The 27,489-nt window shown below is 41.1% G+C and overlaps 1 protein-coding gene across 2 annotated transcripts in view; it reads right to left on the bottom strand.

Moving 5' to 3' along the window:
• Positions 1-27,489, bottom strand: part of cdk18 (cyclin dependent kinase 18) — a 170,890-nt gene that overhangs the window by 89,879 nt on the left and 53,522 nt on the right. The window contains exons 2-3 of one of the 2 annotated variants that reach the window (XM_034167398.1): positions 22,520-22,529; positions 16,453-16,588 (exon numbers count right to left, since the gene is read on the bottom strand). In XM_034167398.1, coding sequence (XP_034023289.1) covers positions 16,453-16,570 — 118 coding nt within the window. In that variant the 5' untranslated portion in view covers positions 16,571-16,588; positions 22,520-22,529. The remainder of the gene's footprint in view (positions 1-16,452; positions 16,589-22,519; positions 22,530-27,489) is intronic. The other variant, XM_034167396.1, reaches the window with a different exon arrangement.

Raw genomic sequence — 27,489 nt, forward strand, 5'->3', positions numbered from 1 at the left:
GCATAACAGGCTACATGCCTGTTGATGCAACATTTGTAGTACAGTACCACCTCTTCCAGCTACTTACAGACTTCACTGACGATATTTTCAATCATTGTACTTGGCTCCAGCTCAAACTGTGCGACAAAACCGCAGGGTTTAAAAGTTCAGAGCGCACGATTCATGGTCTCACACTGTACGGCCCGATGCTCTGATGCGATCTGACTGCTCACATTGTACGTTCAAAAACCACACATCAGACTCGTGTTTCCAGAAGCAAAATGTAACAGAAGCTTTTTTTCTTTTTCTTTTTTTTTTCTGCTCTGCTGAAGCAGCGCTACAAGCGTCTACGCATTGATTACCTCACGCACTGTAAAGTTCCAGGAGTGTGCAGCATCGGAGCTGAGCTCCTCCAGGAAGGTAGAGATGCTGTTTCCGTCACTACAAAGAATCTTTCTTTCAATCTGGTTATCATCACTGCAGAATGAAAGAAAGGACGCATTGTCCAAATGTGGAAAGGAAAGGGTGATCACATGGATTGTATCAACTATAGGACTATTACACTGCTGCCTGTGCCAAGGAAGGTGGCAAGGACCATGCTTAATAGGATTCAGTTCCAGCTATTTGCTGCTCAACAACCAGAACAGTCTGATTTTACACCCAAGAAACAAACCAATCACATTTTTGCCCTGCAAGTACTCATAAAATACAAGCACAAATACCAGCAATGGTTCTTTGCGGCCTTTGCTGCTATTGACAGAACATTCTATTTGTTTGAACAAACTGCTCTCTGGGACATTCTAAAAAGTTGTGGGATCATTGCTAAACATCATATCCTGAGTATACACACATACTGTGAGCACTGTACAGAGGGGAGGTAGAGATTGAATTTTTCTCAGTGAAAACTGGTGTTCATCATGGATGTGTTCTGGCTCCAACAATGTTCAATGTTTGAATGGATTTGGTGTTCGGTAGAGTTGTGGAAACCAGGACCTTAGGTGCTTTTGTTTTCATGCTTATTGACCATCTTGACTTCTGAGATGCACATCTGTGAAAGCAGTCATTGTCCCACCCCAACACAGAACAGGCACACATGCTGAACAAACACATTCAGTATGACACTGGATGCTGCAAATATAATGGAGATACATACTCCATGTCGCACAAGCACACTCACACTGGTAAGGTGTGTAACATGTGGCATTGAAATGGGAGATCAAACTGCAGCTGAAAGCTTACATCTGGTCTCTTCAAAAAGGCACCGGCCAGGCATCAAACAGCCATTTCACAGAGTGCTGAATGATGGGGATCAAAGTCAGTTTGTCCTGCCCTGTGGTTGGAAACTCACGTAGCTTTAATTATTCCACGATTGTGTCAGCAGCCATAACTAAAAAACCACAAGTTTATTTTCATAAAACAATTAAATGAAATTGCACCATCACATTGTGTACTGAGATGTTCTAAATATAATAAAGTGTATGATAAGATATGATAATCCTTTATTAGTCCCACGATGGGGAAATTTGCAATGTTACAGCAGCAAAGGGATAGTTACAGAATAATTGTGCTAAGTATGCTAAAGTAATTACCAAAAAACACAGAAGGCAAGTACTATCCAGGAATAACAATTTATACAGTAAATTACATTGTTATATGGGTGCGATGCTACGCGCACTCTGATTGGCTGATTTCCGGTCCGATATTTTCCCATATCCGACCGGTTACCATGACAGTCGGTCCGAAACGCGTATCCCAATTCGTTACAAACCAGAGAGTTAAAAACACGATTAGAAAAACCAAAATATCTAAATAAATATATAAAGAGCATCAGAACAAAAAAGACACAGATTGAAAGCTTACCAGCTAACAACCGGACCATCTGTTTGCAAGATCTTCATGGAGAAGTGAACAGGTCTGACTATGAGCCCAAAACCATCAGCAGCTTTCGCATTCGGGTGACCATCGGTTCTTTGTCACTTCCCTGACTAAGGCCCTTTTCCCCAATCGTTCAGTTTAGATGGCTGGCCAGCTCTAGGAAGAGTCCTGGTGGATCCAAACGTCTTCCATTTACAGATGATGGAGGCCACTGTGCACACTGGGACTTTCAGAGCAGCAGAAAACTTTTCTGTATCCTTCCCCAGATTTGTGCCTCAAGACAATTTTGTCAAGGAGGTCTACAGAAAATTCCTTTGACTTCATGCTTGGTTTGTGCTCTGACCTCCACTGTCAACTGTGGGACTTTATATGTAAGCAGATGTGTGCCTTTTCAAATCATGACCAAACAATCAACAGAATTTACCCCAGGTGGACTCCAGTTAAGCTGTAGAAATGAGTGGAAACAGGATGTATCTGAGCTCAGTTTTGAGCTTCATGGCAAAGACTTTTAATACGTGTGTACATGTGATTCTTTAGTATTTTTTTTTTTAATTTTAATACATTTGTAAAAAAAAAAAAAAAAAATCAGATTGTCATTATGGGGAATTGTGTGTAGAAATTTGACTGAAAAAAATGAATTTCATCCATCTTTGCACATTGCTGTAGCATAACAAAATGTGGAAGAAGTGAAGCGCTGTGAATACTTTATAGAGGGATATATTTACATCACACCTAGCACAAATGGTGATGAATGACAATGCAAACCACACTCGGCAAGTGTCAAGGTGCATTCAGTAACATCTGAAAGCATTTGCAGAGCAGTCAAACAGGTGGACACAGTAAGATTGTAACTGCTCTGAATGTCGGACTCCCCATAACACTAGATGTCAAATGTGCCCAAATGGCGACCAAATGAAAATTCAACCACCATTCAGCCAAAGTCGTAGTGCAGTTGAACACATCAGACAGCTATCTGAGTGCACACCAAACAGTAGGGCAAATTTGCGCAGCCAGGCCCAATCTAGCGCATATCCTTTCCACTGTTCAAAGGATTCAAGGATTCAAAGGATTCAAAAGAATTTTATTGTCATATGCACAAAAGAACATGTTCCCTGCAGAATGAAATGTGTCTACTGCATTTAACCCATCCTAATTGCCAATTAGGAGCAGAAGTCGCCATTAGGCGCCCGGGGACCAGCTCCAGATGTACATCCCTGCCTTGGTCAACAGCAGGGCTGAGCAAACCAAGACCGACCCATAACAAACGACACACACATAACACACAACACACATAGGCCGGCCCGGTACATAAACACATATAAAAAAAGCACACACGAGGGAAGAAAGAGAAAAAAGCCCTCATAGCCGCTGAGTTACACAGCAGCAATGAGGAAAAAAAACCCCATCAGCACAGAAAAACAATAATCACACAGACAAACAAAGACGCAGGACGACAACCGAGATGAGGTGCATTTGAGGTGAAGAAAGCTCGTACGGCAGTCAAAGTGCAGTCTGATCGCAGTCACACTGTGTTCTAAATGTTCTGATGGTGTCAAAACAGGTGTTGAAACAGTCTGATTGCGTACAAGGGTAAATTGCCATGGTCAAGCATGTTAAATCCTGCCAGCATGTCCCAATTGACACATGGTTGAGCCATATGTGCACGTCCACTGGATCCCTTTCAGGGAGAGCAGACGAAATATGGCATGCATTCATCTTGTGAACCAGATATGAACATTGCACAATCAAACCAAAAGCACAGTGTGTCACTGCGGGTCAGTGTGTCGCAGAGCCACAGTGCAGCACACATATCTGATACCCTTATACCCAAAATAAACCTTATATTTCAGACCCATGACGAGTCAGTGCGTGTCACAGGCTCAGCACGGCACACCACAACACAGCTGAATGGGATGTGAACCCCATGTGCCTCTGTAGGAGGAATGACGGGGAAACTGGTTCACCAGCCCATCACAACATAAATAGAAATAAAAGATCACCTTTGGAACAGCTCCAGTTCATGTCACAGTGCAGGGCGACACCACTGGGAGTGGCCTGTCCATGTGCGAGCCATGTGCGCTCGCTTGCTGCAGCACGCCGCCACAGTGATATATGTTTTTATTTATGTCCACTTGATAACAGCAAACAGACACACGCACATCACAGTGGGCAGTTGTTTGGCCATGTCCGTCCAAACACAGAACGTGGTGTCCAGCTGGACTGTCCACATCCACAGATTTCCACAACCGCTTCAGTGGGAGGACACACCTGTCAGTTCCTAGCGCACACACCAAAACCACACTCGTGTGGGACTTAGAAAATGTGTGGCCAGTCACACTCTTGGCACGATAACAGACTGCAGACAATCACTTTTGTACTCGCAGAGAAATTTGTCTAAGTGCCAAACGAGTGGTGTTAGATGTTTGTGTGTCACCTAGAATTTGGCCGTCACCTGCCGTGAGAGGGTGCAATGGGTTCGCACAGCACACACTTTGTCTTTCAGGCGCTTGTGTGCGCAAATAGTTGTAGCAACAGGTGTACAAGGCGTTGAAGGCAGGGACAACATTACACAGTTTGCACACGATTCCTGCGTCATGCACACTAAGTGTCCACTTCATCCAAACTTTGCACTATGTGTGAAGGGGCCCTTATATAGGGTTTGAAGGATTACTTTTAGCAGGATTATGTCAAAACTACGGCACAGATTTTGACAAAATTTTCAACACAGTTACATATTAAGTAATGAAAGACTCCATTGAACTTTGAAGGTCATCCAGATTCAGATCTGGATTCTATATCAAGTTTCACTTGATATAGGTTTTGAAGGATTACGTCAAAACTACTTCACAGATTCTCACCAAATTTTTACCACACATATATATATTAGGCCACAGAAGACTCCAATCTATTTTGTTGGTGACCCGGCTCTAGATCCAGATTCGGGATCAAGATTTCACTTTATATAGGCTTTGAAGGATTACTTCAAAACTACTTCACGGATTGTCACCAAATTTTCATCACAGATAGAAATTAGGGCATGGAAGACTCCATTAAATTTTAGAGGTGATCCAGACCTGGATTCTGGATCAAGATTTCACTTTATATAGCCTTTAAAGGGTTACGTTGAAACTACTACAAATTTGCACCACAGATAGATATTGGGCTCCTGGAAGACTCCACTGAATTTTGGAGGTGATCCAGATCCAGACAGGCGGACATCAAAAATCTCTGATTGCTCATGTTTGTTTTGTATTTGACACAATATGATTAAGATAAGTATGATCTCACCTTTTAAGAAACTTGCATAATGCAGAAATGTGATCAGACCCTGAACCTTGCGGTAAAGATAAGAGGACAGTGTCATTAGAGAACTTCAGAAGAAACCTTTTCTCCTGAGACGTCCTGCAGCTGTCAGTGGATGTGATAAATAGGAGGGATTGCAACCCACAGCTCTGAGATGAACCTGTGTTTGACACAGTTCTGTTGGACAATTATCCATTCACAAAGACCCACTGCCTCCTTTCAGTGAGAAGCTTAAAATCAGCATGAGCAGCTGGTCTGGGCAATTAAAGGAGGAGGCAATTGAAATCTCTCTCTCAGAATATGAGGCTGCAGCTTATTAAAAGCTGTGGAAAAGTCAGCAAATAAAGGTCTTGCCTAAGATCTGGGTTTTTCTTGTGTGTTTACATGGTGTCCAGCAAGAACACTTGGCATTCTTCACACCTTTATAGGCTCCAGACGCCTGCAATCCATTAATGAATTCATGACAATGTAATAACAGGCAATGATGCTTTAACTGTAATATACTCGTATGATTCCTAGTATACAAATCTACTGTGAATAGAGGGATATATTTAAAGTAACTGCTACTGTCAACTGCAGAAACAGCTTTATTTAGAGTAATAAGTGTGGTCACGAGCACTGTGGTGCCCTGTAGATACTCTACTACCGGAATATATGTTATTTGCAACACAATTATGTAATCAGATCATGCATTATGTAATCATAAAAATAACCTTTGCTAAGAGGATTGCTTTAAGAATGTCATGATTGAATGCTAAAATGTCAGACGATGCTTTAATCTAAAGAGTCATGTGTACGTATTCTGTGGATAACACTGTGGAATTGTGGATTAATCCCTTCTCTGTTAGTGCAGGAAAAATGCAAAGGCTTTTAAATAACTTTTGAATGCTGGGTTTGGGTCAAACATATGTCTTTCTTCCTCACGCAGCTGTTCATCAGCACTTCTTTGCCTTCAGCTTTCACTTCTATGTGCATCACACACAGGAACAGACAGTGATACAGACAGTCTTACTCCAGTGGGTTAAAAAACACATCCAGCTGCTTCTCTCAGACAGATGAATAACAGCCTCACCTTACTGCTTTTTTATTTCTTTCATACACAGCATCTTACAGTAGTTGGTGATGACTCCTGTTGTCTCAGCAGACATTAAATCACTTCAGGTCCACTGTAATATAATTTGTACCGAACTTTGTAGAATGACTGCAGGTCAGTCAAGGACAAAGTTATCTGATTTTGAGGAAAATCACTCAAAAGGCAAGGTCACAGGCGAAGGTCCAAATTTTGGCCAAGCGCTGAGAAGTAAGTCCAATGTTGGACCAGAAGCCCATTTGTTATAATGCTTATCCTGAGATTCCACAATGTGAACTACAGAGATTAATGATTCAACACCACCTCATCACAGGTTTCCTCCACAGCCAAGGCTGGTGCCTTTTTACAGCCGGGTGGACTGGACTGATACAGATAACTTGTCAAAGGACACAAGCAGCATGACTGGAAACCGAACCCATATCTATACATTGATCGCCCAACTCTACACCACTCAAAACTCTTCAGGTTCTTGCTCTGCTCAGCAGTGTGTAGACCAAGCTGCCTGCCAAATGGAGTGAACTACTGGGTACCACTGCCAACCATGTCCTATACTCCCTGAAGAAAGACCTGTCTAATTTTAAGTAAAACATCAAATGGTGTAGATCTACTTAGGTGTCATATCAAACAAATAATGACTGTTTTCCATTCATGCAATGGAAAGAATATTTGCATTTGTTGAAAGATGAAATGGTATGTTCCATCCTTCAACAAATACAAATTTTCTTAACATTGCACTCAAACAATCAATATTTATATGAAATGGCATATTACCTTTCCAATGGTGTGTTATTTTTATTTACATGATGTTTGACCATGAAAAGTCAAACTCTGGATCATAACTGTTTAACTCAAACATTTTGGAGCCAATATGAAGTAAAACTTGATGGAAGTTTTGTGTATTAGATAAAGTGGTTCAATTTTGGAAGATTTGATCAAATATCAATACCATAGAAAACCATATATCATAGTATCACTGAATAAAATGAAAAATGTGAGATTCCTATGTTCTAGTTTTTGATAGAGTAGAACAGCAAAGTTTTTTTCACGCAAGAAAAAGCCTTAAGAATGTGCATATCATGAATGCTTGGTCTTGTTGGATTTGTGAGAATCTACTGGTACCTTGTTTCCCATGTAACAATATGAAATATACTCAAAACCTGGATTAATCTTTTTTAGTCACATAGCACTACTATTATTCTGAACACCACTGTATTCAGTGACCTGGAAATATCCTTCCCCTGACTTATCCAAAGAAAACTACAGAAAACATTTACCTTGGGAGTTAGGCACAAAGAAGCATCACTGCTCTTCAGCAGTGCAAAACGTTATTTACCGTGTTAAAGGTATTGGCAAATATTTTAGGCATACTACTCTAAGAGATAAAATGATGTTAAGACTTTTGATAAATCACACAGTCAAGGGGAATTTATGGAGTGGTGGTGCTGTTGAAGAACATAACATGTAGCTTCAAACAACAAAACACATTTTTGACAGAATCTACACTCATCCCCAAAACGTTAAATTGCCATTATTAGTCAAGACCACGGCATCCCAAATGTTACGGTGCCACATAAGCATATGGGGAAGTTTGTCGGGGGTCACAGAGGAATGGGTGGCTGCACTTGCCTTGCCACTGGCTGCAGGGAAGTGAATATTATTTTAATTGGTGAATGTGGGCATAAGAATATATCAAAGGAGTGGAGCCCTTGATGTAGACACCAAGGCCATTGACATACCTCATTTTTTCGAAACTTAACATTAACTTTAGCCCTTTGCCTAACTTAAAACACACCCTTGAACTATTAGTTTTCCTGATGGACTTATTTTTTCCTTTACTGCAACACCAGACAGAATCTTAACAAGAGTGCCACAAGTAATACAAGCTCCATTCTACAAAATTTTGCATCACAGTACTGTCGCAACGGACAAAAGGTGACTTTGCAAGCATACTATTGCTGATTGGGAACCAAAGTGTGAAGCATTTTTCTATGTCTTATCTTTGTCATCAAAATCCACTTAAGACACAGACAACTGAAAAGCAAAATTTCAGTGAATTCAGCTGCTTTGCATTATCTAGACCTTCTTATCCCTCAGTAACCTTGATTTCCCTCTGAAGTTGGATTATCCTCTGAGGCACAGCACTGTTGGTGGTACCAGTCATAGTTGGGAAATGCTAGCTAATCTGTGAGGGCCTGTTACAGACAAAAGGAAGGAAGAAAGGCTTTTGTAATTGGTATTTCATCTCAGAATGAGGCTTTGTGGTATATTATTAGAAATAAGCCAGTTGTTCACACAGAAGCCAAAAGAAACAAGCAAGCGAACACAGCATTCAGGATGCATTACTGGTGCTAAAGGGTTTTCTAACCACTGTGGTCAACCTGTCAAACTCAGTATTTCAGAAATAAGACAGAAAGTGATCTCTCTTTAATCACAGACACATCAGAAAACATGAGAATAGAGAGAATGTGACCTTGTGAGCATATAACCTTCAAAGCACAGGAGTAGTTTCAGTGCAATTTTATGCTTTTTTGTTGTATGTATACTGTAGCTCTGCCATCACTATTAAATGGTCTGTGATCCAGACCTAGATGCTATCCTGTGCGTTGCATATCTGCATTGTGACTCATCCCACGTGATGCTGCTCAACCAATTAAATTATTTATTCAGAGCACCATTGTCAAATCTGAACAGGGTACAAAAATACATGATTTAAGAACGTAATATGATCGATTCACCAGAATTCTGACAGTCATTCACTGCCAAATTTAACCTTTTTTTATTTCTAGATCTAAGCACTTTAAGACACTTTTAGTTTTAGTTTTAAATGCAAACCTTAATTTACATAAAAGTAGAAAATAACATTCATTTTATTATCATTTTATTAATAGACTACCCTCCAGTTCAGTGTGAACATTAAAAATGAGCATTGTTGAAATACTATTGAACTGTACTTTATTAGGCAATCACTTACTGACTGCATACAGACGAGGTCACAACTAGGTTAGATAAAAAATATATGGCACTGAATCATAACACATACTAGACATTAAGATGTTCCAGACCTTTACTTGACAAAAATTTTCATTCAGTGGACATCTTTGAATTTTAATTGAATAATCATGCTGTAGACTGACACAGGCCCCAAGATCGATCGATCCATCCATCCATCCATCCATCCATCCATCCATCCATCCATCCATCCATCCATCCATCCATCCATCCATCCATCCATCCATCCATCCATCCATCCATCCATCCATCCATCCATCCATCCTTTCTCTAAACCTACTTATTCAAATTAAGGGTCTCTTAGGGGCTGGGGCCAATGCCAATGGTCACTGGGCAAGAGGTGTGGTACATCGTGCACAGGCCACCATTTTATCACAGGGATGACACATATGGACAGAAAAAACATTTTCAAATTCAACACAAGGAAATCACCTATGCAACTGAAAGAAATGCAACATACAAAGCACCATTCAGTATGAAATGAACTATCAAAGCTTTGAAACACGTCAATAAGGATTGGATATACAAGTAAATGCAATAATGTCCACTTTTACTGAGGACAACATTTCCTGTGAAAATGTGAATCAGCTGCAAATCATGACTTATCCACAAACCATGAATTGCAAAACGTGAATACTGAAAAAAAATCTCCTGAAACATGAATGCACATCTTGTAAAATGTAAATTTCTTCACAATTTAGTATATGTGCTTGGCTGAGCAACCAATGGTGTGTATCTACTGTCTGTGGGATTATGACTGCGCACCTCTCACTTTCATTGCACCATGGGGCTTCGCGCCACTCCTTGACTCGCACGCGCATTAGACACTTTTACATTCCCTATTAATGGGTGAACAATCCAACGCTTGGTGAAATCTGCTTAATGATGATAGGAAGAGTCGACATTAAGGATCAAAAAGTGACATCGCTAATGAATGCTTGGCCCCCACAAGCCAGTTATCCCTGTGGTAACTTTTCTGGCACCTTCTGCTTAAAACCCAGAAAGTCAGAAGGATCCTGAGGCCCCGCTTTCATGGTCTTTATTCGTTCTGAAAATCAGGATCAAGCGAGCTTTTGCTTTTCTGCTCCATGGAAGGTTTCTGTCCTCCCTGAGTTTGCCATAGGACACCTTCGTTACCGTTTGACAGGTGTGGGTCACGCCCAGCTGGGCCGGGCAATTGACACCAGAAGCGAGAGCCCGCTCAGGGCTCACCTCTCCACCTCAGTGGGTGTAGTCACCCCCCCCACCCCCCAGAAAATATTTTTGCAGAGATAGGGTGTGCAATCAAGATTTCCTGAAGTAATTGATCCATACACCGAAATCTGTAAACTACTTGAACTGAAAGAAAATATATGTCATGAATGACATTCACATTTTGCAACTTATATTTTGTGGGATATTTTATTCAGGGTTTGCAGCAAAATTATTAAGCGTTCACGGCTATTCACAGCTTGTGTGAATTTTCAGTCATGGTTTGCCGATAATTCACGATTTGCAGCAGATTCATGTTTTGGGGGTTAACATCTCTCATGTTCATCGCAAAGAAGTGCATTTCATTGTTAAGACCACAGCAGCTATGAGAGGCCAAAAACAAACCTTTGTCTCATTTTCATCATCGACTTGTGTTAGATATGCACATGGAACATTATGGAGACAAAAACAAGAGGTAAAAAAATTCACCTCTTGGGGTCTCAAAACAAAACGTCACATGCACCATTGAGGACAAGGGCCTCGACATTAAGGTTAGCCTACTTTTTAGCCTGCATTTGGTCCACCTCCATGTGGGTGTGCCTTGCCCTGCCGTGTGGATCAGTGGAGCTATGTAATTGGTTGAAAAGTGTTGCGTTTGACATTGTAAGAGGGTGACCATGATTGGGTTGTTATATGCAAGTGGTGTGTGCTATATCAAAACTTTGTGATGAGAGTGTGTGTGTCAGTGTGATAAGCAAAGAACAAAACATTTCATTGCAGTGCTGTCCCAGACAGAGATATGAAGACCTTGGTTTTATCCATTTAGAGTGTACGCAAATGATGACCTTTTTGGGCATGCATCATGAATGCACAAGTAGTCAGGTCAAATCCAGTTTGCAACATTAAGTGGTCTGAGGACAGAACATTCCATCCAACAGGCCAAAGTTAAAGTTGCACCAGTTTTGGCAATGAAGTCAATCAATCAATCAATTTTTTTTTTATATAGCGCCAAATCACAACAAACAGTTGCCCCAAGGCGCTTTATATTGTAAGGCAAGGCCATACAATAATGATGTAAAACCCCAACGGTCAAAACGACCCCCTGTGAGCAAGCACTTGGCTACAGTGGGAAGGAAAAACTCCCTTTTAACAGGAAGAAACCTCCAGCAGAACCAGGCTCAGGGAGGGGCAGTCTTCTGCTGGGACTGGTTGGGGCTGAGGGAGAGAACCAGGAAAAAGACATGCTGTGGAGGGGAGCAGAGATCGATCACTAATGATTAAATGCAGAGTGGTGCATACAGAGCAAAAAGAGAAAGAAACAGTGCATCATGGGAACCCCCCAGCAGTCTACGTCTATAGCAGCATAACTAAGGGATGGTTCAGGGTCACCTGATCCAGCCCTAACTATAAGCTTTAGCAAAAAGGAAAGTTTTAAGCCTAATCTTAAAAGTAGAGAGGGTGTCTGTCTCCCTGATCTGAATTGGGAGCTGGTTCCACAGGAGAGGAGCCTGAAAGCTGAAGGCTCTGCCTCCCATTCTATTCTTACAAACCCTAGGAACTACAAGTAAGCCTGCAGTTTGAGAGCGAAGCGCTCTATTGGGGTGATATAGTACTACGAGGTCCCTAAGATAAGATGGGACCTGATTATTCAAAACCTTATAAGTAAGAAGAAGAATTTTAAATTCTATTCTAGAATTAACAGGAAGCCAATGAAGAGAGGCCAATATGGGTGAGATATGCTCTCTCCTTCTAGTCCCCGTCAGCACTCTAGCTGCAGCATTTTGAATTAACTGAAGGCTTTTTAGGGAACTTTTAGGACAACCTGATAATAATGAATTACAATAGTCCAGCCTAGAGGAAATAAATGCATGAATTAGTTTTTCAGCATCACTCTGAGACAAGACCTTTCTGATTTTAGAGATATTGCGTAAATGCAAAAAAGCAGTCCTACATATTTGTTTAATATGCGCTTTGAATGACATATCCTGATCAAAAATGACTCCAAGATTTCTCACAGTATTACTAGAGGTCAGGGTAATGCCATCCAGAGTAAGGATCTGGTTAGACACCATGTTTCTAAGATTTGTGGGGCCAAGTACAATAACTTCAGTTTTATCTGAGTTTAAAAGCAGGAAATTAGAGGTCATCCATGTCTTTATGTCTGTAAGACAATCCTGCAGTTTAGCTAATTGGTGTGTGTCGTCTGGCTTCATGGATAGATAAAGCTGGGTATCATCTGCGTAACAATGAAAATTTAAGCAATACCGTCTAATAATACTGCCTAAGGGAAGCATATATAAAGTGAATAAAATTGGTCCTAGCACAGAACCTTGTGGAACTCCATAATTAACTTTAGTCTGTGAAGAAGATTCCCCATTTACATGAACAAATTGTAATCTATTAGACAAATATGATTCAAACCACCGCAGCGCAGTGCCTTTAATACCTATGGCATGCTCTAATCTCTGTAATAACATTTTATGGTCAACAGTATCAAAAGCAGCACTGAGGTCTAACAGAACAAGCACAGAGATGAGTCCACTGTCCGAGGCCATAAGAAGATCATTTGTAACCTTCACTAATGCTGTTTCTGTACTATGATGAATTCTAAAACCTGACTGAAACTCTTCAAATAGACCATTCCTCTGCAGATGATCAGTTAGCTGTTTTACAACTACCCTTTCAAGAATTTTTGAGAGAAAAGGAAGGTTGGAGATTGGCCTATAATTAGCTAAGATAGCTGGGTCAAGTGATGGCTTTTTAAGTAATGGTTTAATTACTGCCACCTTAAAAGCCTGTGGTACATAGCCAACTAACAAAGATAGATTGATCATATTTAAGATCGAAGCATTAAATAATGGTAGGGCTTCCTTGAGCAGCCTGGTAGGAATGGGGTCTAATAAACATGTTGATGGTTTGGATGAAGTAACTAATGAAAATAACTCAGACAGAACAATCGGAGAGAAAGAGTCTAACCAAATACCGGCATCACTGAAAGCAGCCAAAGATAACGATACGTCTTTGGGATGGTTATGAGTAATTTTTTCTCTAATAGTTAAAATTTTGTTAGCAAAGAAAGTCATGAACTCATTACTAGTTAAAGTTAATGGAATACTCAGCTCAATAGAGCTCTGACTCTTTGTCAGCCTGGCTACAGTGCTGAAAAGAAACCTGGGGTTGTTCTTATTTTCTTCAATTAGTGATGAGTAGAAAGATGTCCTAGCTTTACGGAGGGCTTTTTTATAGAGCAACAGACTCTTTTTCCAGGCTAAGTGAAGATCTTCTAAATTAGTGAGACGCCATTTCCTCTCCAACTTACGGGTTATCTGCTTTAAGCTACGAGTTTGAGAGTTATACCATGGAGTCAGACACTTCTGATTTAAAGCTCTCTTTTTCAGAGGAGCTACAGCATCCAAAGCTGTCTTCAATGAGGATGTAAAACTATTGACGAGATACTCTATCTCCCTTACAGAGTTTAGGTAGCTACTCTGCACTGTGTTGTTATATGGCATTAGAGAACATAAAGAAGGAATCATATCCTTAAACCTAGTTACAGCGCTTTCTGAAAGACTTCTAGTGTAATGAAACTTATTCCCTACTGCTGGGTAGTCCATCAGAGTAAATGTAAATGTTATTAAAAAATGATCAGACAGAAGGGAGTTTTCAGGGAATACTGTTAAGTCTTCTATTTCCATACCATAAGTCAGAACAAGATCTAAGATATGATTAAAGTGGTGGGTGGACTCATTTACTTTTTGAGCAAAGCCAATAGAGTCTAATAATAGATTAAATGCAGTGTTGAGGCTGTCATTCTCAGCATCTGTGTGGATGTTAAAATCGCCCACTATAATTATCTTATCTGAGCTAAGCACTAAGTCAGACAAAAGGTCTGAAAATTCACAGAGAAACTCACAGTAACGACCAGGTGGACGATAGATAATAACAAATAAAACTGGTTTTTGGGACTTCCAATTTGGATGGACAAGACTAAGAGACAAGCTTTCAAATGAATTAAAGCTCTGTCTGGGTTTTTGATTAATTAATAAGCTGGAATGGAAGATTGCTGCTAATCCACCGCCCCGGCCCGTGCTACGAGCATTCTGACAGTTAGTGTGACTCGGGGGTGTTGACTCATTTAAACTAACATATTCATCCTGCTGTAACCAGGTTTCTGTTAGGCAGAATAAATCAATATGTTGATCAATTATTATATCATTTACCAACAGGGACTTAGAAGAGAGAGACCTAATGTTTAATAGACCACATTTAACTGTTTTAGTCTGTGGTGCAGTTGAAGGTGCTATATTATTTTTTCTTTTTGAATTTTTATGCTTAAATAGATTTTTGCTGGTTATTGGTAGTCTGGGAGCAGGCACCGTCTCTACGGGGATGGGGTAATGAGGGGATGGCAGGGGGAGAGAAGCTGCAGAGAGGTGTGTAAGACTACAACTCTGCTTCCTGGTCCCAACCCTGGATAGTCACGGTTTGGAGGATTTAAGAAAATTAGCCAGATTTCTAGAAATGAGAGCTGCTCCATCCAAAGTGGGATGGATGCCGTCTCTCCTAACAAGACCAGGTTTTCCCCAGAAGCTTTGCCAATTATCTATGAAGCCCACCTCATTTTTTGGACACCACTCAGACAGCCAGCAATTCAAGGAGAACATGCGGCTAAACATGTCACTCCCGGTCTGATTGGGGAGGGGCCCAGAGAAAACTACAGAGTCCGACATTGTTTTTGCAAAGTTACACACCGATTTAATGTTAATTTTAGTGACCTCCGATTGGCGTAACCGGGTGTCATTACTGCCGACGTGAATTACAATCTTACCAAATTTACGCTTAGCCTTAGCCAGCAGTTTCAAATTTCCTTCAATGTCGCCTGCTCTGGCCCCCGGAAGACAATTGACTATGGTTGCTGGTGTCTCTAACTTCACATTTCTCAAAACAGAGTCGCCAATAACCAGAGTTTGATCCTCGGCGGGTGTGTCGTCGAGTGGGGAAAAACGGTTAGAAATGTGAACGGGTTGGCGGTGTACACGGGGCTTCTGTTTAGGGCTACGCTTCCTCCTCACAGTCACCCAGTCAGCCTGCTTTCCCGGCTGCTCGGGATCTGCCAGGGGGGAACTAACGGCGGCTAAGCTACCTTGGTCCGCACCGACTACAGGGGCCTGGCTAGCTGTAGAATTTTCCACGGTGCGGAGCCGAGTCTCCAATTCGCCCAGCCTGGCCTCCAAAGCTACGAATAAGCTACACTTATTACAAGTACCATTACTGCTAAAGGAGGCCGAGGAATAACTAAACATTTCACACCCAGAGCAGAAAAGTGCGGGAGAGACAGGAGAAGCCGCCATGCTAAGTCGGCTAAGAGCTAGTAGCTACGCTAAGCTAGCGGATTCCTAAAAACACGCAAAGTGAATAATGTTTAAATAATTTAGAGGTGATTCAGCAGAAGGAGTGCTTTAGTTAAGGCACGTAAAGATTACACTGGGAAACAAATCGTAATCTAGATAACTAGATCAATCTAACTGCGCAGATTAAACAGCTAACAGATACAGAAAAACACCGCTGTGCTCCGGAACAGGAAGTGATACAATACCGCAGTGAGAGCCAACCACCAGTAGAGGCAACGATGCAAATTATTGGTGGAGCTAATAGGATTAATAGATGGAATAGTTTTGTTTATGCTGAATGCTTGGCCTCCAAAGTAAAGGATCTGGAGCCGGATGTGGATCACCTCCAAAATTTAATGGGTTCTTCCACAGCCTAATATGTATCTGTGGTGAAGATTTGGTCAAAATCCGTGTAGTAGTTTTGACGTAATCCTGCTAACAGACAGACAAATAAATAAATAAATGCAGATGATTTTATTACATCCTTGGCAGATGTAATTAGTATGAGTTAATTTAGAATATGTGTGCCAAATTTGGTGCTTTATTCACAAAATGAACAATTATGGAAATTTTAGACAAGCTGCACCACTAAGTGAAGAACAAACTGATTCTTACCTTGAATGTGCTGAATGTTGAGTTGATTGATCTGCTCTGTAAATTCTGTTTCCTCAATGGTCTCAGTGCGAGGAACAGACAAAGAGAAGCGCCTCTTAAAGTTTTTCATCTTGTTCATGGTGCTGAAACAGTACAGCTTGAAAAAAGAAAGAGAAAAAAGAAAGAGAGTCAGATGAGAAATTGTCTGTAAATCCAGTGTACAATTTCAGTAACATTGTGGATGTGATTTGCTGAAGATTGTACAATGAGAATTGTGTCTGTAAAATCTGTAAAATAGTACCTATTGTCAATTTAGTAACTTGGCTGTTAACACAATTTGGCCTGAATTTACAATTTGGGGTTTGCCCAACCTATTGCACAAAATTATGGAAGAAACATCCAAATAGCTGAAGTTTGCACACACAAAATGATTTATCAAGATCAAGGGGAATTTAGGGAGTGGTAGGAATTGAGTGGGTGATAATAACATCTGAATTTTGTGTTTGAAACCTTGGCATTAACCTATTAGACTTGTCATGCTTGGTTCTTTAGGGTAAAATGCCTTCATGTGCAACAGCCAGACCAAAAAGAGATGCATATATCAGAGTCGGCTGTGTACGAAGGACACACAGTGTTTGAACACACTTGTGCTGGCTATTATAATAAACAAACAAACAAACATATAAAAACAATCTATTTCAGTCATTAAGTACTTCTTACATCTATAGTATTTTAGCAAACTGGTGAATAATTATGATGGATTCTGCCAGTGTAATGCAAAGAAAACTGCAAGTAAAGCTGTCTGTGTTCCATAAGCAGAATGCACCATACAGTAATTATTCACCACTTTGCACACTTTCTGAAACAGGACATTGCATCATCACACTCAGTTACAGTGGAAAAAGTAAGTGTTCACAGTGCTTCACTTTTTCCACATTTTATGTTTCAGCCTTAGTCCAAAATGGAGTAAATTAATGTTTCCCCTCACAATTCTACTCACACCGCCCCGTAAAAACATGTTTATTTAATTGTTAAAAAAAAACAAAAAAACTAAGAAATAACATAAGTATGTATTTAAGTATCCACATCCTTTGTTCAATACTTTGTTGATGCACCTTTGGCAGCAATTATAGCCTCAAGTCTTCTTAAATATGATGCCACAAGCTTGGTGCACCTATCTTTGGGCAGTTTTTCCCATTCCTCTCAAGCTCCATCGGGTGGATGGGGAGCGTCGGTGCACAGCCTTTTGCAGATCTCTTCAGAGATGTTCAATCAGATTCAGGTCTGGGCTCTGGCTGGGCCATTCAACGACATTCACAGGTTTGTCCTGAAGCCACTCCTTTGATATCTTGGTTGTGTGCTTATACAGTCATTGTCCTGCTGAAAGATGAACTTTCACCCCGGTCTGAGGTCAAGTGCATGCTAGAATGGGTTTTCATCCAGCATGTCTCTGTACATTGCTGCATTCATCTTTCCCTCCATCTTGACTAGTCTCCCAGTTCCTGCTGCTGAAAAACATCCCCACAGCATAATGCTGCCTCCACCATGCTTCACTGTAGGATGGTGACTGGTTTCCTCCAAACCTGGCATTCACACCAAAGAGTTCAATCTTTGTCTCTTCAGACCAGAGAATTTTGTTTCTCATAGTCTGAGAGTCCTTTAGGTGCCTTTTGGCAAACTCCAGGTGGGCTGAAATGTTCCTTTTAATAAGGAGTGGCTTCTGTCTGGTCACTCTACCACAGGCCTGATTGGTGGATTGGTGCAAAGATGCTTGTCCTTCTGGAAGTTTCTTCTCTCTCCACAGAGGAATGCTGGAGTTCTGACAGAGTGACCATCAGGTTCTTGGTCACCTCCTTAATTAAGGTCCTTCTGCCTTGATCACTCAGTTTTGACAGGCGATCAGCTCTAGGAAGAGTCCTGGTGGATCCGAACTTCTTCCATTTGTGGATGATGGAGGCCACTGTGCTCATTGGGACCTTCAAAGCGGCAGAAAAGTTTCTGTACCCTTCCCCAGATTTGTGCCTCAAGGCAATTTTGTCTCAGAGGTCTACAGACAATTCCTTTGACATCATGTTAGGTTTGTGCTCTAACATGCACTGTCAACTGTGGAACCCTATATGTAGACAGGTGTGTGCCTTTCCAAATCATGTACAATCAACTGAATTTATTTCAGGTGGACTCCAGTTAAGCTGTAGAAACGCCTCAAGGGTGATCAGTGGAAACAGGATGCACCTGACCTCAGTTATGAGCTTCATGTCACAGGCTGCAAATACGTATGTACATGTGATTTCTTAGTTATTTTATTTTTAATAAATTTGCAAAAACATAAAAAAAAACTTTCTTCACATTGTCATTATGGGATATTGTGTGTAGAATTTTGAGGAAAAAAAATCATTTAATTCATTTTGGAATAAGGCTGTAGCATAGCAAAATGTGAAGTGCTATGAATACTTTCTGGATGCATTGTAAATTTCAGAGTTTGAGTCTAATGGAGGGCAAGGTGTATACCTGCAATTGAATGTTCTCGTGATCTACCATTATCGGAAAACAACAGAAGAGGTCACCATGTGAAATTATTTAAAAGGTCACATCTGGATTTGAGGAAATTCTCCTTTATACTGATAATGATAGATGTATGGAACAGCCTGACGGAGGATGTAGTAACAGCACAGAGTGTAATTAGTTTTAAAAATAAACACTGGAGAAATGATCATGGTAAATTGACTGCATTAGATGAATCAATAACATTTATTGCTGCTGAAGTACATTGTCTTCCATGTATATTAGATCTGCGTAAAGATGTGCCTTGCTCCTGCATCCACTAATTTAATTTAACTGAAGTGACTGATTTCATTTCATTTTGATCTTACGGCTGTCAACACTCACAAAATTCTCATTTACACAGTGCTGTCTACATTACATTTCAGCCCACTATCAACTGCACATTTACGCTTAGTAAATCACCCACAAAACTATGTCCACCCCAATGCACCAAAACTATGGATTGCCTACACAATTTGGCACTATGATCTCCGTGAAATAAGCCCTTAATATGTGAAACTTCAGTGCAACTTCATATTGCTCCAGGTGAACTTGATGTACACTGCGGGTGACATTGTACTCAAACTCAGGAGAGGTTGGGGAGTTTTGCCAAGACAACACAGAGACAACACTTCTGACTTGACTTGGGGTGGCTCTGCATAGTCTTGACAAGTCTCTTCAAGCTATCCCAAGTTTGAGTATGAGGTTTACTGGAGTCTATGCCAGATTTACCCAACATCAAGCGAAGGCAGCCATGAGTCCAACTAAGAGCCTAAAAGTTGTAATATATTCAAAACCAGTACAAGATTAACCCATTTTTCCTATAAATTGTGCCAAGCCTAATCAAACTGAGCAGCACACCAAGCCCCCGTGAGCCTTTCACAAGCAATGTTGAGGCACCACTTGGGAAAACACAGGACCAAATTCAGCCAGGTGTGATAGTGGCTTAAGTGTTACTCTGTTACTGCAGAAGCCATGTTATGTCATGTTGTGATTGATTAAACAGTGTGTGATTTCCCACTTTTTGGGCCAATGTCACGATTAGGGCTTCCTTAAAATTGTATGGCATGTCTTCCTCTTTCTCACAAATAGGTCATGCAAATTATCCATGAATGTTTCTCCATACGTTTTGAATGTCTCTGCTGACACTGTGATATTTTTGATGGTTTTGTAGTTTTATTCCATTTCAGGTAGTGCTGCATGGTGGTGCATTATTGGCTTTTTAAATAATGGTGTTTAAACTGATTCCATTTATTAATAATTGTATGATATAATTGATTTCCATTTTTGTAGTCACAAATTCTTGTTCCTCTTATGACATAAGTGTGACAGTTGCAGTGTATAATGGGTCATACCACTCCTTGATGGCTTTATCAGTGTTTATCCAACCCAGTCTCACGGATTGTCATTATTCAGCAGCACAAAATATACATTAATCTATTGATTCGTCATATTGTCACAAAAAGTGCAAAATTTTCATCATGGCAAATTCATTCTAATTCATTCCGTGACAGGTGCATGTAATTAAAGGTGAAGCCGGGGGGGGGGGGGGGGGGGTTATGGTTAGGGTTAGGGGAAAGAGAAGAGTTAGGTTATGGTTAAGGTTAGGGTCGGGGGTAGGAGTAGGGTTAGTAAAAGTGAGTTTAAAAAACCCCGTCACGAAAATCTGAATCATTTCATGACTGTAGCACGAAAAAAAAAAACCAAAAACTTGAGACTGGGCTGTGTTTATCATGTTGAGCAGGCTGGCATACTGTTGGCAATGCAGGTTGTATGGGTGGTATAGTAGGGAGGTGGTGGTTAAAGTGATATCTGTGAGCAGAGGATCATGTGTTCAAATCCCAGTGAGAATTAAAAATCTCTAAATCTCCTGGGGCAAGGCCCTTAATCCCCAAGTTGTTCCTGGTGTGCAGTTAATGGTCTTGCATACCAACATGAGTGAATGTGAGGCATCACTGTAAAGCACTTTGACCATGAAAGCCGTCTGTTTACAATTTTAACCCTCTGGGGTCTGAGGGCTTTTTTTGAACAGTTCACTCGCCTGGCATAAATGTATTATTATTGCTGTTAAAAGCTCACCCTGCATCCACAATAAAGTAGTATGTCTCTTTTTTCAGGACAACCTGCACGTTCAGAATATATATGCTATAATGAAGTTTTATAAGTGTAATAAAGGTTTACAATCAGAAATAAGAAAGGAAAAAATAAAGCGGAAAATAATTTTCACACACAAAGGTAATTTGTGGTCTTGTAGAACAGAATGTACAAAATAAATGTTCTAACAGTAAACACAAATGCACATTTTGAACAATATGTACAGAATGGTCTATGCGTTTTGTTTGTCTTTATGCCACATCTCAAAGCAATTTCTGTCTGCTATTACGCAAAGGCTTGTAACACAAACTTTTTTCTTTCCTGGATTTTGACTCTCTCTTGGGATGTGTTCCTGCACTGTAAACAGCCTATCTTCACAGTTTGAGGCCCTGTTAACACCCCCCCCCCCCTTTCATTTACGAGGTCTATTAGAAAAGAAACCGACAGTTTTATTTAAAAAAAAACTATATGGATTTGAATCACGTGTGATTACATCAGCCAAGCTTGAACCCTCGTGCGCATGCGTGAGTTTCTTTCACGCCTGTCGGTGACGTCATTCGCCTGTGAGCAGGCTTGTGAAAGGAGTGGTCCAGCCCCCTCGTCGGATTTTCATTATCTGAGAAGTTGCTGAGAGACTGGCGCTGTGCTTGATCAAAATTTTTTCAAGAACTGTGAGGCACATCCGATTGGACACCATTCGAGAAATTCAGCTGGTTTTCGGTGAAAATTTTAACGGCTGGTGAGAGATTTTGGATTGTTTCTATCGCTGTAAGGACTTCCCACGGAGCGGGATGTCGCGCAGCACTCCGAGGCAACGTCATCATCCTGTTTCAAGCTGAAAACCTCCAAATTTAAGCCTCTGTTGACCCAGGACGTCGTGAGAGAACAGAGAACTTTCAGAAGAGGTCGGAATCAGCAGTTTATCCGGACATTCCACTGTTAAAGGAGATTTTTTTAATGAAAGACGTGCGGACAGATTAGCGTGTCGGCTCGCAGCCGGCGCGGCTCGCCTGCCACAGGAAAAACACCTCTGTGTTGATAATCATTTGTAAAATCCAGGCAGCTTTTGGTGGCTTTCAGTTGAGTATCTGAGAAATTGTTTAACAGCAGAGCATGTTCCAACTTGGAACATGCTCAGTTCCAACTTGGAACATGCTCAGGTGTTTTTCCTGTGGCGGGTGAGCCGACGCGCCAATCCATACGCACGTCTTTCATTAAAAAAAATCTCCTTTAACAGTGGACTGTCCGGATAAACTGCTGATTCCGACCTCTTCTGAAAGTTCTCTGTTCTCTCACGACATCCTGGGTCAACAGAGGCTTCAATTTGGAGGTTTTCAGCTTGAAACAGGATGACGACGTCGCCTCGGAGTGCTGCGCGACGTCCCGCTCTGTGGGAAGTCCCTACAGCGATAGAAACAATCCAAAATCTCTCATCAGCCGTTAAAATTTTCACCGAAAACCAGCTGAATTTCTTGAATGGTGTCTGCTCGGATGTGCCTCACAGTTTTAGAAAAAAATTTGATCAAGCACAGCGCCAGTGTCTCAGTAACTTCTCAGAAAAAGGAATTCCGATGAGTGTGCTCACAGGCGAATGACATCACCAACAGGCGTGAAAAAACTCTCGCATGCCCACGAGGGTTCAAGCTTGGCTGATGTAATCACACGTGTTTTAAATCCATATGGTTTTTTAAAAAAATAATAAGGTTGGATACTTTGCTCACAGACCTCGTATATGCGTAGATGGCACTTTACGAGTGAGAGCGAGACAGGCTTATTCAACAATATTTCTGACCAAGTAGTGAGTCATTTTTGCCAGTGACACTCTTTGTTAGATCACGTGAGGTTGTATGAGGCCTTCTTACACTGATCACCTTCGTTCATATGCGCAACGCTGCACTTTTACGCATGGAGCCAGCAGCCAGGGGGCTCTTCAAACAGCATTCACATGCCAGAGAGTAACACATTCTTTCTACAAACTATCTTTGGGATACCATGTGAGACTGCTCTGCCGTATGATTGGATATTGGAAAACCATGGGATGGTGAACCAATTCCGATTGGACACTCACATTGCGCACGTCATCACACAGCTACTATGAGGAGTACAAAGATGGTGGATGGCTGGCTCGAAAGTCCGCGGAGTTAACTTTTCAGCAAAAAAAAAGGTACGTTTCTATCTCATATCATTAAAAAGTTATTTATAATTTAGTAAAACTTGGTCTCAGCCGTCGTATGTGCTCCTGCTTTCCTATATTGGTCTTTCTGTTTGGCCTTTTACCATGTGCAATAGCACAGGGATTTGTAAGAATAAAAATAAGAATAATACCTTTTCACTGAGGAAGCTTCAAAGTACTGTGCCATACATGAAGCAATTTACACATCAAAAGAAATAGCCACAGGCAGATAAACAAAACACACAAAAAAGCGACAGGTAGACTATTCCATAATATACCTAGAAGCATGATAGGCAAAGGCTGAACCACCTGCTGCTGACCATTTTTTTCTTAGCCTAGGATCAGAAAGCAAACCTGAGTGACACACAGTTTAGTAAGTTCAGGTGGTGCACAACAATTCCATTAAATTTGTTCTGGCATGAACAGAGAGCCTGAGGAGAGGCCAACATCAGAGGTCAGTAGGTCAAAACTCTGACTGCCAAAATTTTGAACAGTCCTTATACTGTTTTGAGGTAAGCCAGGGAATAATATATTGCAGTAATCAATTCTATATGACAGAAAGGCATGAGTCAAAATCACAGAATCAGTCATAGACAGGATCTGTGTTACCCAATGTTATCCAAGTGAAAAGAGGAATTTTGAGTTAACTCTCAAATATGAAAATAAAAAAAAACAGAGACAGGGCAAAGATCATCCATGTGGTGAAGATGCATGCAAAATAAAGTGAGCAAATTTTCACCAGACTTTTAGAAATAATTCTTCAATGAGAGCATCCAGATGATTAATGGTTAGATCAGACTGGTCAAAGGTGATGGTAATTTTTTTTTTCCCCAAAAATACAGCTTGAAAAACATTTTTTCAGAATATCACCTGAGCCAGTAGTGCCACAGAGATGGTCTTAGTATATCAATCAGTACGTCATTTGTAATCCAATGCATGAGTGATGATATGATAATGTCACAAAGACTTGAAGAAATGATATAACTGTACAAAAGATACTTTCCAGGATCTCTCCACAAACTGTAGTGCAAGACAAGTGATCTGAACCTAATATTAATTACCAATCATTTGTCATTATAACATATTAACTGATGTTATGATGATGAGCAAGGGTAACCCACCTTTGCTTTTAAACTTAAATGTAATGAGTCTATAATGTATATACCATTTTCACTTTCTGAAATACCTAACACAAAAAATATAATTTTTTATATGAAATGCAGCTCTACTGTCTGCAAACTTTTTTTTTCTTTCTTCATAGTTCTCATGAGTTTCTTTGACTGCATTGAAGACTGGGTCCATGAATGCATCCCATATTTTTCCAAAACTCTGCAGGAGTTACAGCCCATGAGTCCATGGCAAGCTAATGGTTCTCGCTATGCAGTATGAACACATCCAGTACAAATGCTGTAAGTAATACAAAATCAAAACCTTGTCACCTTTAGGGTTCTTATAGCTTGTTGATTATGGATGTTGTGAGGACCAGAGCACCTTCACAAAGCCTCATTTCAGCTGATGGTCAAATACGTCCAAAGTGATTTCAGTCAGTTGACCAGTATCTCAGAGAGAGGCAAGACTATTGTGGTAATGTCAAGACCAATCGCTGGTCAGTAATGAGTACATGTACATTCCATGTAACAATTTTGACCACATTTCCTTGTTTTTTCCACAAGAATGAACTAACAACGACCAACCTGTGGTTTGTTAGCCAGACAACAACACCAAAAAAAGAACAATACATTTTTTACAGTACTTTGTCTAATGGCTTTCCGGTGTAGGGAGAACAACAGTTTCTTTGGTGACCTGCTCTGTCACCACAGGTGGGTAATCCTAATTTCAGTAGTACATATTAGTTCCATCCAACCACTAAAACAACCGATTAGTTAACATTTCAGGCAGATGGATGGGCTAATCAGTGAAACCACCTGTTTAAGATGCACTAGTATATACAAATAATGAATGTTTACGAGTGCACTGGAAAGAATATTCATGAGGTGAAAGATACAATGCTCCATTCAACAAGGTGAAGTCCAACATGGATTTTAAATGGAAGTCCAATCCAATCCAAAATTGTTCTCAATTAACTTGCAAAAACAGTAAGATAGTTCAAAAACAATCCTGACGATGTAGTCTATAGCTGATGCCATACACTGACTTCTCCGTGAACTCGACTGCTGTCTGCTTTTCTCAGTCCAGTGAAAATTCATGACAAAAAAATTGTTGAGCTCTTCATCCAACAGCGGTACTACTTTAGCTAGATATGTCCCAGTAAATATTGCATATAACTCCAGATGGCTTACGGCGTACTGGATTTGTTTTTTCTTTTGTCTTAGAAGAATGAACAGCACCAATAAGCTGCTAAGCGCCATTGCCACTAGTGTGCACATGCATGGTCGCAGCACGCAGTGGTACGAAACATATGGAACCAAAATTGCACAGTGAATGAAGCACAATGGCAAATGGGATGAATGATCAATATCACGTGACATACCAGCCACCAATCAAATGACAAAGATCAAGTGTTATATAATAGAAACTATTGTTACTTCCACTGAAGCTGGGGTTTGTTGTGACAACCCCAAAAGCAGCACACCAACAATGAGATTCAATAAACTGAATTGCTTGATTGACTAATAATTAATACTGCATCAGAGGAGAAGCATCTGGGTGGAGAGGAAGCAGTGAGGGGCTGGATGTGGACACAAGCAGGGGTTAGACCAGGGGTGGGCATCGAGGGCCGAGACACTGCAAGTTTTCCATGCAACCATTCACCTCAGCAGGTGGGTTGCTGATGAGCTTCTCCTCTGAACATAAACACCTGGTTGTCAATGAAATCACCTGCTGAGACACCTGATCATTAATGAAATCACCTGCTGAGGTGACTGGTTGCACGGAAAACCTGCAGTGTCTCGCCCCTTTATGGCACATGATTGCCCACCCCTGGGTTAGACAGACAATGAAAAATACTTCACCAATGTGCATATTTAACTTCCCAATTTCCACTTAATGAAAGTTAGACTTAAAATATCAAAGTCACTGAAACCTCTTTGCCAAGTGCAGACAGAAAACAAATCTTCACTATAATGGAAAACTCAAAATTGCACTTCAGTACAAAAGGACTTCCAGTACAATTCAGCGGGCGAGAGGGGTCAGGTTGGATATGGGCCAAAGTCATTACTGGGTGGGTCAGAATCCAAACAAAATTTTTTTTTTTTTTTTTGCCAGCTTGCACTCGGCCAAGAAGGACGCACTTTTCTCTTCTCCCTCCCTCCTTAGCTTTCCTGCTTCTGTGGCGTGTTGTCTGTGAGGCTGCAGCTTTGCTCTTCTGGAAAACGTCAAAAATGGATCTGTTAAAGTGGTCTTTGAACGCAACTGACACTATTTTTTCTACAAGACATTCAGGGGCGGAGGACCCGACCTGTCCTGCCGGGACGCATGTGATGGGTTACGTGATGGACTCGTGAAGGAGATGGCAGGTCATGTACCTTTACATACTTTCTGTGGAGGACGTCGAAGATGTGTATATATTTGGCTTGGTGGTGACCGGCTTTCTGCTGTGTGGAGCGGGCATGGCGCTGGTTTACCGGAAATTCAAGAAAGTGGAGGCAGCTTTGATTGGGCCATCCAGACCGCCCTACATGATTGATTTGATAGGGAAGGCAGTGGCTGCGCAGTCAGCAGGTGTTAACCGCACACTGGAAAACATCTTGGGCAGGATTGCAGCTCTGGAAACCCGCTTTGACCATCTGTAAAGACCACATTCTACATTCAGATGCATTGAGAGCCACTCTGTTCTCAGAACTGTGGAATCTTTCAGGCGTCTGCTAATCTGGATATTCATTTGGCCTCCCCAAACACAGCTGCACTCCAAGGCTGCCGTGATAAAAAACCTCCTCAAGAAGATCAACACTTAAGCCTCGCTCCCTGGTCATCCCCCTCCCCTCAGCTTCTCCAGCTCTGACGTTGACTGTGGACAGTGGACTGCTCAGGGCTGAGCCCCTCCCCCTCCAGGATTGTCGGACAAGGCCGTTGACGGCGCCTAATAGGCTGCCTCCATAGTGTTCTGATAAACTGGACCTTCAAATCTCGGTTGTCGTCCTGTGTCTTTGTTTGTCTGTGTGATTATTGTTTTTCTGTGCTGATGGGGTTTTTTTCCTCATTGCTGCTGTGTAACGCAGCGGCTATGAGGGTTTTTTTTTTCTCCTTTTTCCCTCGTGTGCTTTTTTAATATGTGTTTATGTACCGGGCCG

Source organism: Thalassophryne amazonica, chromosome 3 (assembly GCF_902500255.1).
Source record: "Thalassophryne amazonica chromosome 3, fThaAma1.1, whole genome shotgun sequence".
NCBI lineage: Eukaryota > Metazoa > Chordata > Actinopteri > Batrachoidiformes > Batrachoididae > Thalassophryne > Thalassophryne amazonica.